The sequence below is a fragment of the Eupeodes corollae genome, chromosome 1 (assembly GCF_945859685.1).
Source record: "Eupeodes corollae chromosome 1, idEupCoro1.1, whole genome shotgun sequence".
Classification (NCBI taxonomy): domain Eukaryota; kingdom Metazoa; phylum Arthropoda; class Insecta; order Diptera; family Syrphidae; genus Eupeodes; species Eupeodes corollae.
The window spans coordinates 238,649,965-238,669,077 of NC_079147.1; the positions used below are offsets into that span (position 1 = coordinate 238,649,965).

Consider the following 19,113-nt stretch of genomic DNA (forward strand, 5'->3'; position numbering starts at 1 on the left):
TAACAGCAGGCATTAGCTGTTAGTTTACATTTAATCGAGCGCTGAACATTTGGAAAGGTTGGTTTGATTATTTTATCTTTGAATTGCAACTAGTTTTTGACAGGTTTTATATAAAACTTGTGGCTTACGAAACTTGTTGCTTACAATTAAACTTTAGTTTGCGAGGTAGGTTTTCGCAAGAACCATGTTTCGGATTTGACGTGAAAAGTCTATAAAAGAATAAAAAAAAAGTGTTTCAAATAAGGGAATTTTTCTACAAGCCCTAATGTTGAAGATGTAGTACCCGTGGTATGATGGTTAGTGCGTTGGAGTGGCATGCCAAAAGTCTTGGGTTTAAACCCGGCCATCTAAAATTTTTTTTCACGGGTACTGCCTCTTGAAAAAACCTCCAAGAGTAATTCTTGTCATGAAAAGAGCTTTCTCAAATAAGACGTTCGGATTCGGCTTAAAAATTGTAAGTGCCCTAAATACCTGACCAAAAGTACTCGCACACAGGAGTGGTTTAGAGTTGTAAGTCATTAGGCCCTATTTATCAACGGTCTGTTGCTTCAGGTGGCGCTACAGTCCTGTGTGAACTAGGCCCTCACAAAAAAAGCTTCTCCGTCTAGCTTGGTCCCTAGCCAGATGTCTCATGTTCCGCACTCCAAGTTGGGTCGGGCCACTTTCCACTTTTGAGCGCCTCCTGATCCGCAGTCATCTTCTACTGCTCTGTCCTGTGGGTGTGGATTCGAAGACTTTCCGCACCGGAGCATTGGTTTCCATGCGCTCTACGTGTCACAGCCATTTTGGTAGTTATACTTTTACCCTTCTTGCTAAGTCTACGTCGCTGTACAGCCCGTACATCTCGTCGTTCCATTTTCTCCTCCACTTCCCTTCTATACATAAGGGACCGTAGATCACACGAAGAATCTTTCTCTCGAAACAACCCAAGGCGCTTTTATCCGCTTTTGTTATACTCCATGATTCTGCACCGTATAGCAGGGCGGGGATGATGAGGGTCTTATATAGCGACACTCTGGTCCCTCGAGAGAGGGCTTTGCTACTCAATTGCTTTCTTAGCCCAAAAAAACAGCAGTAAGCGGATGAGGTTTTTTCCAGGATATGCCATTATGTGAATATTTGGGCTTTCCTGGCTAAAACCACACTGATAAGGGCCTATTAGGTTGTTGACAATGGGCTTTAGGCGTTCAAATATAACGGCAGACAATATTTTGTAAGCGCGATGTTAAGTAGACTTATGCCTCTATAGTTGGTGCAGTTTAAAGGGTCTCCTTTTTCCGCAAACGGATTGTTGCGCCATCTAATTTATTTGTTTTAAAGTCCGAGATGAACTTCGACTTTAATTAGAGGGATTTTCAAGCAATCTTTGTGTCCCCACTTTCATGTATCCTGAAGTCATCACCTACGACCGTAGATGATCAAGAGAATTTGGGTCAAAATAGCGTAAAGTCGAGAAGGCTTTGGGATGAGTAATAGCACCAGAAGTCTGTAGGTTCGTAATTCCTATATGATGACTTGACTATTCCGTGCTATTAAATTTTGCTGACAGTTTCTAAGAAATCTTTAAGAAATCTCTAGAACATTACAAATATTTAATTTCCTTTAAGATTGTACATTTTTCAAGTTAATATTTTCTTTTCTTCTTTTATTTCAGGTGCATTTCTAATTCCCTTCATGGTCATGTTGATTTTAGAAGGAGTACCGCTGTTTCTCATTGAATTGGGGATCGGTCAGAGGATGAGACTAGGAGCCCTTGGTGTCTGGAACACTATTCATCCGTGGTTGGGTGGAATCGGAATATCATCGTGTATTGTAACGTTGTTTGTAGCATTATATTACAATGTTATAATAACTTGGGTTTTCTTTTATTTATTTAACAGCTTTCGGGTAAGTTAGCCTCAATCTATCAAGTTACTGCATTCCAAAACTAAACGAATTCATTTTTTTCCCATTTAACAATAATATTATAGTATCCATTGCCTTGGGCATCATGTCCCGGAAATGAAACATACGAAGTTGAAGAATGTGCCCGTTCTTCGGAAACAGCATACTTCTGGTATCGCACAACACTCGATGCCGCACCGTCCATGGATGAACCTGGAGGCCTAAAATGGTGGATCGTCTTATGCCTGATGTTGTCATGGACAATTGTCTTCTTCATCGTTATGAAGGGTATTCAGAGTTCTGGAAAAGTTGTCTATTTCACATCATTGTTTCCCTATGTTGTCTTAACTATTTTCTTCATTCGTGGAATCACACTGCGTGGTGCTAGTGCCGGACTGATGCATATGTATACGCCAAAAGTTGAAAAACTAGCCGATCCAACGGTTTGGCTAGATGCTGCCACACAAGTATTCTATTCGTTTGGTCTGGCCTTTGGATCTTTAATTGCCTTCGGAAGTTATAATACGCCGAAAAATAATTGTGTTCGAGATGTGATATTGGTGTCGGTTTGCAATGCTATAACGGCAATTTATGCCAGTGTTGTTATATTTGCCATTCTTGGTTTCAAAGCAACTGTCAATGTTGATCGATGTATTGAAGTGTAAGTAAAATAAAATAAATTCCGACGACGTATTCGGTGAAAATTGAAAAGCCTATAATTCGAAATTTTCCGAAAATGATCTGTAAGTTTAAAAGTGCGTACAACGTACGCTTATCCCGTGAATCTCAATAAAGTTTAGCAACTAACATAGACAATATGAATTGACAATAATTAACGCCTGTGATAGTTAAAACTTTTCAAGTTTCATCGAAACGGTATACAAAATTAAGAATATTTGAATAGTGTAGGCAATCCTTTAAATTTAAATGGGAAACGCTTTCCTTTGATTTATTTATTTATAAATAAGATTTAGAGGATTTATTAATAAGATGCTTCATTTTAAATAGGCCACTGGCGCCATTTAGGCAGGTGTCACTTTTGAAGCTGCCATCTTTAGACATTTAACAACTAAGTATAGGGTCTGTCGTATAACGCTTTTTTTCACCTAGTGCTTATTTCGTGAATGGTAACAATTAGCTCTTGTCTGATTTGACTGATAATTAGTTTTCCCCCGAACGAATGTGGTTGTGTTTACGCTTTTTTTTACATGAAGCTCATTTTGATCTTGGCATACCCGTAAACAAGCAAAATTGTCGCATTTGGGGTACAGAAAACCCGCAAGTATACATTGAAAAGCCAATACACCCAAAACGGGTCACTGTTGGTGGGGATTTTGGTGGCCGTTACCGTCAATGGCGATCGGTATCGGGCCATATTGGACGAATTTTTGTTCACAAAAAGAGGAGGAGGATATTGGCAACACTTGGTTTCAATAGGACGGCGCTACGTGCCCCACAGCCGAAGCTACACTCGATGTTTTTATATAGCCTTTTTCAAAAAAAATTGGCGGTACCTTTACTACTCCATTACTAAAAATGGAGCTATTTAACCGCTTAACAATGCATAAGTAAGTGAAGTACTTTGGGCGGCAATCCTGCATTGATAAGTCTCAATATACCCTCGGAGGTTACGTTAATAAGCGAAAAAGTAGGATTTGTAGCTTAGAAAATCCAAGAGTGAGCGTTGGAAAGTCTCTTCATACTCAACGTTTCACTGTTTGGTGCTGTTTTTAGGCTGGTGGTGTGAATGTAACTTTTTCTTTCGTAAATGAGTATGACGAAATTCTAACGGGTGACGGATTGCCACGCTGAATCGCGTGAATTCGAAAACTTTGCGGACCAGAGCATTGGTTTTCATGCGCTCTATGAGACCCAGTAATCTCAATCGTTGGATTTTTATCCTTTTGGCAAAGTCTATCTTGCTGTACATCCCGTTCATCTCGTCGTTCCTTTTTGATCCATTGACCTTTTTGAACACAAATTTTTCGTTTGATCTCAGGACTATTGTCAAATTCTGCACTCAAATCCCAGATGGACAAGGCCCTTAACTACATTAAAGTAACGTCTATCAATGGTAGCGTTTTGACCGAGACATCGATGATATTTGTGGTCCTTTCTTCATGACTTCGTGTATGTACTTCGTTTTCCCTTAGTTACCGTTAAACCTATTTTAGCCGTCTTGATGTTAAAGAAATCGCATGACATCTAATCACTTTGTCTCAAGCTTTTGTTTTTTTTAGAAGGCTCGGTTTTTGGAGCAGCACGGATTCTCTAATACTTCACAAACTGACGAGAACCTTTTGGCAATACTAGAAAGCCAACTAGGACGGTCTCAATAATTATATTTTAGGATCTTTAACTGGTTACTATGTTTCCTCGGTAGTGACGTTGACGCCAGCGCTAATATGACCTCAAGTTTAATTCTGAGAGCTTTTATCCCGAACAGGGTTAAAAGCAGTCCTAAGGAAAACACATAGTTTGATGCGAGCTGTAAAGAGGTTATTAGGGCCAAAGTGGTAAGTTTCCATTACCTTAAAGCCAACCCTTCTGAGGAAAGCCGGAAAAAGTTCAAACAAGCCAGGAAGGCCTGCAACGTCCATATTCGACGGACCAAATTCATACATGACCAAAAATTACGGCAAAAAATACTGCAATGTCCCAATGGCAGTACAAATTTTTGGTCATTTGTAAAAAACATGAGGAATTCTTCCTCTTCCTCGGTTCCGACGCTCGTTGTCACTGAGACTCCTTTTGTTAGCTCTTTAGAGTCAGCTAATCTCTTTGTTAGGCAGGTCGCTAATTTAACGCTGCCAGAGAGTGTTACGACTCCGCCTATACTTGAGCGAGTTATTGATTCTTTGGGACCAATCTTTTTTCGCACTCGTACTGTGGCAAGAGATCTTAAAGATCCAACATTCATAAATCCGCTCGTCCTGATGGTATCCCCGCTATTCTTCTGAAGAGGTGTTCTTCAACGCTGGCAAAACCACTGCGTAAGATTTTTCATCTGTCCTACTCCCAGGGCTCGTTACGAGCGGATGGAAAACTGCATTTGACCAATCTTTTTTCGCACTCGTACTGTGGCAAGAGATCTTAAAGATCCAACATTCATAAATCCGCTCGTCCTGATGGTATCCCCGCTATTCTTCTGAAGAGGTGTTCTTCAACGCTGGCAAAACCACTGCGTAAGATTTTTCATCTGTCCTACTCCCAGGGCTCGTTACGAGCGGATGGAAAACTGCATTTGTCCAGCCCATTCCCAAAAAAGGCCAATCTTCCTAAACTTCTAATGACCGACCGATTGCACTTACGTCTCTTCTTTACAAGGTCATGAAAACGCTGATAAATTATCAGCCCAAGAAATATGTTGAAGATCAAAAGCTTCTTAATGACCGTAAGTACGGCTTTCGAAGCAATAGGTCTACTGGTGATCTCATCGAACAGTGGAGCAAATCTTTACATCGCTTTGGAAAAAGTAAGATTATTGCACTAGATATTTCAAAAGCATTTCATAGGCTTTGGCATTAAGCTCTCTTATCGAAAATGTGTGTTTTCGGTTTTCATGAGTCCCTGCTTTATTGGATTAGTAATTACCTTTCTAACCTTTCAATACAAGTAGTATTGGATGGATTCAAGTCTGGAAACCTCAAAATAAATGCTGGTGCGCCCCAGGACTCTGTTCTATCTCCAACACTCTTTCTCATTTTTATTAATAATCTTCTGTCTGCAGCTTCTAATCCAATACATTGTTTCGCTGACGATATTACTCTTAGCTTTTCATATTCGTTTTCAGAATCGCATTCCTCACCTTCGGACGTGGATCTGCAGTGACAAAATAGGATAAGCTCATTAAATTCTGACCTAAACAGCATTGTACAATGGGAATTAAAATACCGGGTGGAATTTAATGCTTTGAAAACCTAATGCTGTTTTGTATCGTTAAAGCGAGATATACCCCCCTTGCCATTATCCATAGATGGCACTTGCATCGATGAGACTGAACATCTCGGTATTCTCGGTATGTGTGTCACCAACCACCTCTTGTGGAACGATCACATACGCGATGTTGTCAAAAATGCCGGAAGATGTTTGGGTCTTGTAAGGCGATGCAAGAAGTTTTTCTCCCCCTCTGATCTGGCTGTTATTTACAAGACTCTTATACGTCCAAAGAGCTTGAGTATAATTCCCATATCTGGGCTGGTGGTCCTGCAACTTACTTAATCCTCTTGGACAGTATTGAACGTAGAGCATGCAGATTGATTGGTAATAATACCATCATATGATCATTATCGTCGTATCACCCTCTTTTATTGTTATTTTAACGGTTTATGTTCTAGAGAAATATCCAGCTGTATTCCTAACCTTAAACAATTCAACAGTTCGCGTTTCTAGGAATGCTCATCAGTATACCCTCGAGTCCAACTTCAGTCGTACCGTCAAGTACAGAGATTCGTTCTTTAGCCGTACTACGCGAATGTGGAATGCCTTACCACACTCTGTTTTTCCAAGTCTTTGCAATATTCAGGAATTCAAAACCTTTTTTTTGTAAATACTGTTTTACAATTTTAATAAGAGTAAACTTAAAAAATCTTTCGAACAAGTCCGCATCAATGTTTAGAATTTCAAACAGACCATTGTTTACTTAAAAATTCAGAGTTGTTAAAAGGGTTGTTCCTTGCGGTACACCGTCTTTAATTCCCTTAAGTTCTGTTTTGGTTTAAAATTCATCGTTTTTTATTCACTATACTAGCAATTTCTTGCCAATCTTTGTTTCTATTTTCTAAAACTCTTAAGTAAGTTTTTAAGTCTAAAACTCTTAAGTATTCCGTTTTTCAAAATTATTCTCTTAACTTAAACGCATGTTTTTGTTGGAACTTTTAAAATATATAACTAAAAAAACAAAAAGAGTCTCTCAACATCCTCGTGTTGATTTATGGAAAATTAAATACACATTAAATAACCTTTACCCTCCACATATGAACGATACGCACTTTCCACAAAAGTCCATTTACAAACAAAACAAAAAAAGAAGTCAAAAACTCTTTACAAACAAACTTTCCAAGTCTTGAATATTATATTATGTAGGTAGGTAGGTACTTTTGGACATAATAGGTATACATATACATAAGCTGTTATGTATGTACATCTTTTAAAGGATTAAAATTAAATTTCTCCTTATATGCCTACCCATGCACACTTAAAAGTTTTAAAAGTAACTTTTTTGATCCTTTTTTTTTAATTCAACTTAATTTTGAAATAGAATAATTTGTAAGTCTTCAACTTTCCCTTATGCCTTCAATATAACACGTTCATATATTAGCATACTTTTTGTGTGCTCACTTTTGAAAAAAGAACATAGGTTTTTTTTCCGCGTGCTTGGAGATCCATTTGGGAGTTTTCTAGGCTAAACGATAACATAATAAAAGCAACAACAAGTAATTAACCAAGCGGAAATGATTCCGGTTGCAAAAACTTAAGCGTGGGTAAGAACAAGAACTCACGGTGGGGCTTTTTACTCCCAGTGTCCTTGATTTCGTTGAATATTTTATTCGAGCTTGCAAAAAAACACTGCTTCTGAATTAGATTCATTTAAAAAACACAGCAATCATACATAAGTGAACACATACAACAATATCGAAAAAGCATCTAGATCTAAAACAAAAACATCTCTTTCCTTTCAAAAAACAAAAAGCTTAAACATCCTCTTTATGATGTGTTTTATATTTTCAGAAATAAGGAAATTCTTTTTAAACATTCATACTTGCCATTCAAAAACGTAACTACGGAAGAATACGAAGCAACCATGCATAAAATCAGTGCTAACGTCTCTAAAAGTCTAGAATTGGAAGAATGCAGTCTATCAACTATGTTAGATAATGTAAGTTATGTTTTTGATAGAATTACAAAACGAAAATTTATGAATTTTTGAATTTCAGGCTGCCGAAGGTACAGGACTTGCATTTATTGTCTTCACACAGGCCATTGTGGAATTACCAGGTGCTCCATTCTGGGCGGTTCTGTTCTTTACGATGTTACTCTCGCTGGGTCTAGGCTCACAAATTGGTATTCTCGAAGGAATGCTTTGTACACTGTTTGATATTGATATAGTTAAAAGGGTCAAGAAACAGCACGTAACCGGTGTGGTTTGCCTATTCTGCTTCTTAGTAGGATTTGTCTTCTGTACAGGAGCTGGTGAATACTGGTTGAAAATGTTTGATTCATTTGCTGGAACTATTGGATTGGTTGTTGTGGCGCTTATGGAAATGATATCAGTTGTCTATATTTATGGACATGCAAGGTAAGTCGAAATGAATGTGTTCATAAAAGCTTTACCTTTACTAATTTATCGATGTTTAATATTTACATAGGTTCACAGAAGATATCTATCAAATGACTGGATATCGACCAGGATGGTACTGGCAAGTGACGTGGCGATACATTGGACCTGCTATCATGGCTTGTATTCTGGTGTCGTCAGTGATTTTCATGGTTATCAAAAATCCCACATATGGTGCATGGAATAAGGAATTGGTATTAAAAAAAATATGATCTTTACTTCAAAAGTCTGGAAATTTCATCTTAAACATTTTTATTCATTCAGGGAATGGTTAAAGAGGCAAATTATCCAAACTGGGTCATGGCTATTGCGCTGGCAATGATATTGGCCGGAGTTCTGCCTATGCCAGTGGTATTCCTTATGAGAAGCTTCCAATGCCTTAAGGTTGACTTTGACATTCATCAAGGCTCAATTCGACGAAATGAGACTACAGCATCAACTAAGGAAATGATCGATGATGATGATGTAAGTTGTAAATTATTTTTATTCAATTGTCTTGTATAATTTCTTTAGTTTATTTTTAAGTTGATTTACTTTAATATTAAAAATATAGATATACAAAATTTTAAATTAATTTAAATCATTGCTGTTTGATGGTTTGAAATGTTGTATAATAAGATTTCTTATAAATTAACAAAACAAAGATTATATTAAAATGTATTTATTAATTGTAAACTTATAAAGTACATAATATACATACATTTATTTTTTATGTTCTATGTTTGCACTTCTTTTTGTAGAAACAATTAATATTGTATTTAAATATTTTTGTTGTTTTTTTATTATTTTTGTATTATTGCAAATTAACTAACATAAATCAACATTATTATATATAATAACTTGTATATTTACCTAACCAACTAACAACTACAATCTACAACAATGCTAACATCTTGTTTTGAAAAATAATAACTAATTAAGGCTATGAGCCCGGATTTACCGCCACAAGATTCATTAGCAGCAACACGCTTTACAATTGGAGATTTCGATGTAAGTTGATTTTTGCTTTTCTGATTTAATTTTTATTATTTTGTTGATGTTAATCGTAAGCACATAAAATTTATAATAAAATATATTTTATTTATTTTATACAAAATTAATCGATTACGGATGGTTTTTTAAAAAACAAATGAAAATTGTTGGTAATTTATTAAAATCTAAAAAAAACGCTTTAACAGAAACGATGAAGAAGCTTTAACTATTTAGGGAATTTTAAAAATCTTGGTCTACTAGCATGATGGATTTTTGAATAATGTTTTTTTTTTTAGAGTTCCTGATGCAAAACAAACAGAAGTCACATTAGTTTTTGTTTAACACTTTAAGAGAAATCAAATGGTCTTGTATATTTTTTTAAAACATGGCTACAGGAAAAGCACAATTTTGAGGCATCGTTATCCTTAAGAACATTATTTTAGGGTTTTTATTTTTGACTGGAATTTGGAAATTTCTTTTATCTTGGAATTGTTTCTTTTTTAATAATAGAATCATTTTTATCGCTTATCGTTAAGGATTATATTCTTAGATGCTGCACGATGTTCATATTTTATTTATCTGTAGATTTATCTTTTTTAATTGGATTTTTGACTCAGGAATGAATTAGACTTCAAAAAGAAAAAAGAATTAATCTTCCCTTGCTTGCTCAGGTTGCTTTTAGATATTTTTCTCACCTATTTAAAAAAAAATGACAGGCAATTGGAAAAAAAATAAACATAAATGTTAAGGAATAGCTTTCCTTGAACAAGTAGCATATAATTTTTATCAAATTGGACAATTACATAAGTGCCACTAAATCCGAATAGTTTAAAAACTGTAGGTATCAAAACTAAATAGATATAAATACTTATTTTCTATATGAATTTCGAGCAAGTAAATGCGTTGCTTATTTTTTAGTAGAGTACATCTTCACGAAATATCACAATTTGAATGTTATGTGTGGCATGTGGCACAGTCTTGTTGAAACCACATGTCATGCAAGTACAGCTCTTGCATTTTGGGCAAACAAAAGTTGGATATCATCTCACGATAGCGCTCACCATTCACAGTTTCGTTACGATTCGCATCATCTTTGAAGAAGTACGGTCCAATGATGCCAGCCCATAAACTGCCGCAAACTGTGACTTTTTCTGGATGCAAGCTCTTGCAATGCTTCTGGCTGATATTCACTCCAAAATCGAAAATTCTGCTTATTTAAGTACCTATTGAGACAAAAATGGGCTTCGTTGCTGAACACAATTTTTTGGTAAAAAAAAGTAGATCTTCGGCCAACTTTCCAAGAGCCCATTCACCAAAAATGTTACTTTGCAGTAGATCGTTCTACTTCAATTCTTGCACCAGCTGTATTTTGCAAGGCATCACACCTAAATCCTTCCCCAAAATTTTCCACGTTGTTGAGTTACAGAGGCCTACTACCTACTTTACAAAAAAAGGTGTTTCAATCTTTATTTGTACAATTATATCAGCTCTAGAATATGAGCCATTATACATACAAGGTTTTTTAGGAAGACCTATTATAATGTATTCATTCACTGTATTTCTAAAATACCATCTTGCTAACTAATATGCTAAGTACGTATCCTGTATTCATTCAATTGTTGCTATGACATTCTGTTATACACTTTATACATACACATAAATCTATGAAAATCTGTTATATACATTACACATACGACGTACACTCATTATTGCTAGTTTTTCAGTTCATCGTCGTCTGTGAAAGAGGTTGGCCGTTTTTTCAATTAGAATATTTTCCATAAAGAATTTTCTCGAATATTAAATAATAATATGTATTTTCTTTCAATTTAAATTGTATGCATTATAAATAAAACATAACATTTTGGCGACGAGATAAAAGCCGAATTATGGACGCTGCACAATTTAGCCAGTTTCTCCAGGCTATGAGAGATATGATGAGCTTACAAAACAACGTTGGTGCTGCTGCACATGATTCCAGTTCAATTTCAACGACGATTATCGCTTCGAATTTTGAGGTTTTCAATCCAGATAATGAAAATTTTCTACAATATATAGAGAGATTCGAGAACTTTTGTGCTTTGCAGAATTTAACCGACCCAGTTATTCAGAAAAGGACATTCTTGAATTCAATCGGACCTAATCTCTACGACAAATGTAAGCATTTTCTAGCACCAAGAACCATTGAAGAATCCAGCTATACAGACATTGTCAAAGTTCTCAAAGTGAAGCTCGCACCTTCTGTTAATGTTCTCGTGGGTCAGCATCGCCTCTTGATGAGAGTTCAACAACCTAACGAAAGTTGTTCTGAGTACGTGGCTGCATTGCAAAAACTAGCCATCGATTGTCAATTGAACTGCTCATGTGGGTTATCCGTCACTGACTTGTTTTTGAGAGGACATTTTATTCGAGGACTTAGAGACAATAGCATTCGAGAGAAACTTTTAGAGACCGATTTGGATTTCAGTGCAGTGGTAACAAAAACTTTAGCTTATGAGACAGCTAAGATTAATGCCAACGAGGTTGCTCAATCTTATACTTCAATCAATTCAGCACAGACGAACATCAACTTAATTTCAAAATCCAGACGTGAATCCTCAAAGAAAGCCGGGTCACGAACACATTCCAGAAGAAGAAACACTTCCAGCAAAAGAAATGCCAATTACAGAGTTAATTTTAGAGAAATCGGAATTGATGATCTGTGTATCAGATGTGGTAGGAACAATCACATGTCAACAGATTGTAGGGTAGCGCCTGACAAACTGAGATGTGGTTCCTGTCACAAACAAGGGCACGTGTCAAAAGTGTGCATATCTACGCTTGTCAAGAATAAAAATCACCAGTCAACATCCAGAACTGTATCAAACATCACAGATTACGCTGATTTCCAATCAAATTTTGATCAGAGCGATCTAAATCTCAACCATATGGAAGTCGTTGATTTGTTTTCCACAAATTTAACAACACAGAAATATGAAGTTGAAGTATTTATAGCCAACAAAGCCGTGAAGTTTGAAGTTGACTCGGGTTCCGGATATACCCTGATTCCCATTAATAAATTCGAACAGCTGAAGTTGAATATCAAACTCCAGCCATGCTCTTTGAAGTTCAGAACGTACGACGCCGGTATTGTGTCACCTCTAGGAGTCATCGACGTTCCAGTGAAATTCAACAACATCGAATCTGTTGAACAACTGTTCATTGTACCGGAGGGGTTTTCATCATTGATTGGTCGAACGTGGATTCGGCGTCTGCATATAAGCCTTCAAGAAATAGACAAAGTCATCAATCAGTCAATCAAAAATAATATTCAAGATGTTTTCCAGGTAAAATCAGTTGACCAATTTGTGAAATTATTTCCAAAAATTTTCGAGCAGTCAGTAGGCAAGATTCCAGGTGTCAAGTGCTCTTTACAGCTAAGAAGTAATGCAAGGCCAGTTTTCATCAAAGCAAGAACCATACCGTTTGCTATTCGTGACAAAGTCGAACGTGAGCTTTCCATGCTGGAGAAAGACAACATAATCACAGCCATCGACAAAAGTGATTGGGGATCACCCATAGTAGCTGTGCCAAAACCAGATGGAAACGTTAGGTTATGCTTTGACTATAAAGTTGCTGTCAACAAACAGCTCACAGACGCGCACTACCCGATTCCCCGAATTGACGAAATAGTGAACAACCTCAGGAATTCAAGATACTTCTGTAAATTAGATCTATACAAAGCATACCTTCATATTGAAGTAGATGAAGTAAGTGCGATGGTTCAAACAATTTCGACGCACAAAGGCACATTCAAAATGAACCGCTTAAGCTTTGGCATCAAATCAGCTCCGAGTGAATTTCATCGAATCTTGGACCAAATTTTAAACGGCCTAACCGGAGTTGTTTCATACTTCGACGATATCATCGTACATGGCGAATCCCTAAGAGAATGCGAAGATAATCTATTGAAATGCTTCCAGAGACTTCAAGACAATGACTTGCATATAAATAGATCAAAATGTAAATTTTTTGCAACCAAGATATCGTACCTTGGTTACCTTATATCGTTCAAGACAATTGCTAAAGATCCAAAGAAAGTTGAAGCTATTCTCGATGCACGAAGACCAACTAATGAGAAGGAAGTAAAACAATTTCTTGGACTAGTGACTTACTATAGTAAATTCATCCCCAACCATTCAACTATCACAGCCCCGATTCGCGAGCTACTCTGTAAGGATTCCGGTTTTTTCTGGTCAGCGAAATGTGAAGCAGCATTCATCAAGCTTAAACATTTGATCGGAAGCGAACAGACGCTTGTTCCATATGACCCTTCACTGCCAGTCACTGTTGCTTGCGATGCCAGCCCTGTGGGAGTAGCCGCTGTTCTTTCTCATATCATCGATGGAGTCGAGAAACCGATCTGTTTCGTATCAAGGTCCCTTTCAAAGTCTGAGATGAATTATAGCCAAATTGATCGCGAAGCCTTGGCTATTGTATTTGCACTTGACCGACTTTTTACTTATTTATATGGTAGAAAGTTTACGCTCATCACGGACAACAAACCTCTGGCAAGAATATTCCATCATCATAGTAATTTGCCACCCATGACAGCCGCTAGATTGCTCAGGTACGCAAGTTATTTGTCTAATTTTAACTATGAAATAATTCATCGAAACGGCGACCGAAATGTCAATGCCGATTATTTCTCAAGAAATCCGGTCAGTAAAACTTCCAAAGAACATTCTACAATCGATGATGAAATCTTTCAGCTCCAAAACAATTCATTCAGCTACATATCTTCAACCAACGTCACTAGTCAAATGATAGCACAAGAAACATCTAAGGACCCTGATCTGACAAAAATAATAAAAGAAATCAACGCCGGAACAAGCTATTTACAGGAATATACACTGCAAGGTAACATTTTATTCCGAGATTCACGAGTATACATCCCAAAAATTTTTCAAAAGACAATATTGGACGAACTTCATGTAACACATCCAGGCATAGTTCGCATGAAATAGCTAGCGAGAAGATACTGTTACTGGCACAATATTGATCGAGATATTGAAGAAGTAGTACGGTCATGTCAAGCCTGCGCCCTGAACCAAAAATCTCCAGCAAAAGCACCAACACATCATTGGGAAGAACCACAGGAAAATTTTCAAAGAGTTCACATTGACTACGCTGGACCCAAAAATGGTAATTTCTACTTTATATTAATTGACGCGAAGTCTAAATGGCCCGAGGTTAGAGCAATTAAGAAAGCACCGGACACGTCCACAACAATGTCTCTTCTAGAGGACATATTTTCCTTTCACTGTTATCCAAATTTCTTGGTATCCGACAATGCAACGATTTTCAAAAATCAGATATTCGATAAATACTGCAAGGACCGAGGCATCACTCAGATATTCATTGCGCCAGGACATCCTGCAACCAATGGACTTGCAGAAAGGTTTGTCCAGACATTAAAAATAAAGCTTGAAAAGATGGAGAATAACTCGGATCATCTAAATCAAATACTACAATTATTCCGAGCCACACCGTTGTCTTCTGGGAAAAGTCCAGCAGAGCTGTACCTGCATCGTCAGCTACGTATTCGTTTAGATGCGCTAAGACCTACTAAAGAGTTACCATCAACTGTTCCACAAAATGGTACGATACGTAGTCTCAAAACTGGTGACCGAGTAACTGTTCGAGTTTACAGAAACAATAAACCAGCATGGGAACTAGGATTCATCACGCAAAAGTTGGGCTCATTACATTACATTGTTAAATTAGACAGTGGTTATATATTTAAAAGACATATTGACCAACTCAGACTCGTGAATGTCCCAGCTCCGAAGCCAACAATCCAGAAGACTCCAACTCAACAACCTATCGTACAAGATCGTCGGACAGTTTCATTTTCAGATCATGATGTGATAGTGTGCCATCATCCGGTATCTCAAGCACCATCATCAACACAGGCTGCAACTGAAACTCCAACTTCACGTCCTCAAGCATCAGCAGAAGCTGTAACTAGAACTGTACCTCCACATCCAGAGGTCCACACTCCACGACGTTCAGGAAGACAAACCAAACGCCCTATTAGATTCCAATATTAAGTTTTTTTTTTAATAATTAAGTTAAGTTTTTTTTTTCGGCCAGGCGGAGAGTATAATGTATTCATTCACTGTATTTCTAAAATACCATCTTGCTAACTAATATGCTAAGTACGTATCCTGTATTCATTCAATTGTTGCTATGACATTCTGTTATACACTTTATACATACACATAAATCTATGAAAATCTGTTATATACATTACACATACGACGTACACTCATTATTGCTAGTTTTTCAGTTCATCGTCGTCTGTGAAAGAGGTTGGCCGTTTTTTCAATTAGAATATTTTCCATAAAGAATTTTCTCGAATATTAAATAATAATATGTATTTTCTTTCAATTTAAATTGTATGCATTATAAATAAAACATAACACCTATAATGTTTTTAGTAATTTGAAAAAGGTGAACTCTACGTCCTTTAGCTTTCTTTAAAATCCAAAATGAATGACTTTCTAGAGGGTGTTAGGACGTAAGAATGAAGCTCTCCACCGAAATTCAGCTTTGTTGACGAATTTTTGAATTTGTTAATAGTAAGACCATTTTTTTTCTTTTATTTTTATTTTCATATAATATATTTAACAGAATTAGTTTAAAAGATTAACATCATGGCTTTAGCCTTCTGCCTAAAATGCAAATTATATGAATTAAATAAATACGTTTAGAGAGAGTACAGTTTATGAATTTCATTAAACAGTTAAAATATAAACCTAATATCAATGAAAAGAACAGTCGAAAATAAACATTATACAACAATTTGTAACTTATGCAAAGTAGAAGTTTTTTTTGAGTCAACTGAATAGGGACAAAAATTAAAATTGGTATTGGAATGGAATGAAACAAGGTTTTGTTTAAGTTTAATAGTGGCTACTTCCACCTTTATTTTTAATTACTTCGTAAATTCGATCCGTCATGGAATCGTATACTCGTAGCTTTTTAATGTAATTTAACGAAATTTCGCTCCACGCTAATTTGATTGCAGAAATGAAGGTTTCATTGTCTTCGAACTGACGACCACCCTCATAAACTTTGCGTACTAACCATCCCCAGACATTTTCTATGATGTTTAGATCAATTGAGTACGGCGGCCATTGAAGCAACTGCACTTGTTGCTCCTCTATCCATGTTTTTATTTTGCGCGCTGAGTAAATAGGCGCATTATCATGTTGATAGGTCCAGTTTATGGGCCCAAAGATGTCAGAAAATTTAGGAAAGTTTCTTTCCAAAATTACTTTATACCCAGCTGCTGTCACTTTTGATGTTACAACCTCGAGCTCAACTGTTCCATAATAACTGACTGCTCCCCATATCATGACACCTCCTTCAACCCTATGATGGCGCTTTAAAAACCTTTTTTCTTTTCTTAAGTCGTGAAAATAGAAGTTGAACCCATCAGGGCCATCGAAATTAAACTTTTTTTCATCTGAGAAAAATCACGTGATACCATTTTTTTTCCCAACTCATGTGAAGTCTTGAAAAATCTAATCGCAACATTTCTCGTCTCTCGTGAAGTGGTGGTGTTTTCTTAAGTTTCATTCGATTAAGATGGCTTGGGTTGTGAGTTGTTGATTACTCTTAAAATTTTTCAAGTAAGAATAAACAACATTAAAACTTCGGCCAACTTTATCAGCTATTGCACGTCCGGTTAGGCCTTGGTCTCTAAGTAAATCGATTATAGCTTTTTCAACACTATTAAGACACATAGATCTACCCATTTTTCTTAAAATTTAAAATCAAGAATTAAATTTTACTGAAAACACTAAAATCTTATAAAAAACGAAGAAAATGGCGTTGTATCTATTCATTTGACTCAAAAAACTCCTACTTTGCATATTAAACACTTTGCAAGTGGTTGAAGAAAAACTCAAGGTTGTTTTTGGAAAATTCTTTCGGAATTATCTGCTTAATATCTTAAGGCAATAGTTAGCATCAACAGATGGCATAATAACCATCACTGTTTGGAAAAATGGATAAAGTATATTAAAAAATGTTTGTACGTATTCAGTTGACGAGGAGTGTACATATAAAACTGAAATCAAACAAAGAGGAAATCTTTGTTACGGTTTGGCTTCGAAACTTCTTATCCAATTGACATGCAGTTTTTTTTAAATGAAAAAGGGTATTAAGGAGCAGGTTTAAGGCAAAGTCCGATAATGTTAGTCAATAATTTGTAATCTATACATATAAAATCCAAATATCACCGACTCACTGATCTCCCGTTTCGATGGGAAATATGAATACCAAGTGCAATTTCTGTCGTGCATTCAAATAGCCTAAAGAACCACAAGCTCTCTGATGTTCAGGAGGAACATTTTTTATTGGCAGAAATTGCTGATCCACCGGAACATTATCTTGATATGATTCGTGTTTACAATTCGGCTTTCCAAATGACGTCATTCGGTGCCAATGAAATCAGACATTGAGATTTTATGCCTATATGTAAAGTTCAGGGTCAAGTCTATCATTTAGCTGGATCTCTTTTTCCAAACAACCCTGACTACCCAAATTTTTGTAAATTTATTTCATGGGTTATTCGGTCAGCGAAGTACAACGGCGAATGTCGATAGCCCCAAATACTAACAGAGAATTATTATTGTTACATTGTCACAATCCTTACGTGCGCAGCTTCAAGAGTACCTTTGAAGCAATGCCATCGAATATAGAACATTTTCAAGTGGTTATCAGAGCTGACCGTGCGCCACAGACAGAACACAGAGAATCGTTATAATAAACCTCAAGTTGAGGATGTAGCCGTATTTATTATTGGACAAGAATTTACAAAAAGGGATATCGTTTTGCGAGCACGAGATAACAACAAGATAACAAGCTAAGAGCACCCATTTTGTCATTTTGTTTTCTCGAAACAAAGCTCACTTGCTAACGTGCTTAAAAAACGATGTTTATTTTGTGGGACGATTCGACTAAAAAAAGGTGAGCCTAAAGCTCTGGATCGTACACTTAGAGATTTTAAAGCTGATGAACGTCCGATGGGAGGTGTTGCGATACTGTTTGCGGGTGATTTTTGGCAAACATTGCCAGTTGTGCTAAGAGGTACAAAAAGTGATGAAATAAATGCTTGCCTAAAATCGTCGTTTCTGTGGGCTTCTGTCAAACTTTTAAGATTGGGTATTGATAATAATGCAGCTTAATTTTTAAGAGCTCTTTTGGATATAGGAAATGGAAATATTTTAAATAATGATGGAGAAGTACTAATAGAACCTACATTTGCAACTAGCGTCACTGGACAACCCGAATCAATAGCTAATAATTACCCGCAAGTCGCCCAAATTTCAGAGAAAATGGATGATTGGTTACGCTAACGAGCGATTTTAACACCTAAAAACGATAATGTTACAAGCATAAATAATAAAATTCTTTCAATGTTTCAGGCGCATTAACCAACTTATCTTTCTATTGATAAACTGAATGATCAAGATAATTCTATATTCCAGTTAAATTCTTTGAATACATCAGGACTTCCTCCGCATAAACTAGACTTGAAAATTGGGGCTCTAATAATACTTATGAGAAATTTAAATGCACCGAAATTATGCAATGGTACTAGATTACGGATAGTAACAGAGGAACGTGATTAAAGCTAAAATTCTTTCCGGATCAGCCCAAAATTAAGTTGTTTTCATTCCCAGAATACTGATGATTACTAAAGAATACCCGTTCAAATTTAAACTAGTACAATTTTATAAAAAGCTTTGTTTTGCTATGTCTATCAATAAAGCACAGGGACTGTAGGATTTTTACCAGATTTGTATAAGATTTATCACAATTCGTTTTTTTAAAGAGAATTCTACTTTTTGTTTAAGTTTTCTAGGTTT

At 36.3% G+C, this 19,113-nt stretch overlaps 1 protein-coding gene across 2 annotated transcripts in view; it reads left to right on the forward strand.

Annotated features, from left to right (window-relative positions):
• Window positions 1-19,113, forward strand: part of LOC129943459 (sodium-dependent neutral amino acid transporter B(0)AT3) — a 75,981-nt gene that overhangs the window by 44,881 nt on the left and 11,987 nt on the right. Inside the window, exons 3-9 of one of the 2 annotated variants that reach the window (XM_056052926.1) lie at window positions 1,655-1,887; window positions 1,971-2,545; window positions 7,615-7,762; window positions 7,821-8,182; window positions 8,253-8,415; window positions 8,486-8,686; window positions 9,143-9,211. In XM_056052926.1, coding sequence (XP_055908901.1) covers window positions 1,655-1,887; window positions 1,971-2,545; window positions 7,615-7,762; window positions 7,821-8,182; window positions 8,253-8,415; window positions 8,486-8,686; window positions 9,143-9,211 — 1,751 coding nt within the window. The remainder of the gene's footprint in view (window positions 1-1,654; window positions 1,888-1,970; window positions 2,546-7,614; window positions 7,763-7,820; window positions 8,183-8,252; window positions 8,416-8,485; window positions 8,687-9,142; window positions 9,212-19,113) is intronic. The other variant, XM_056052925.1, reaches the window with a different exon arrangement.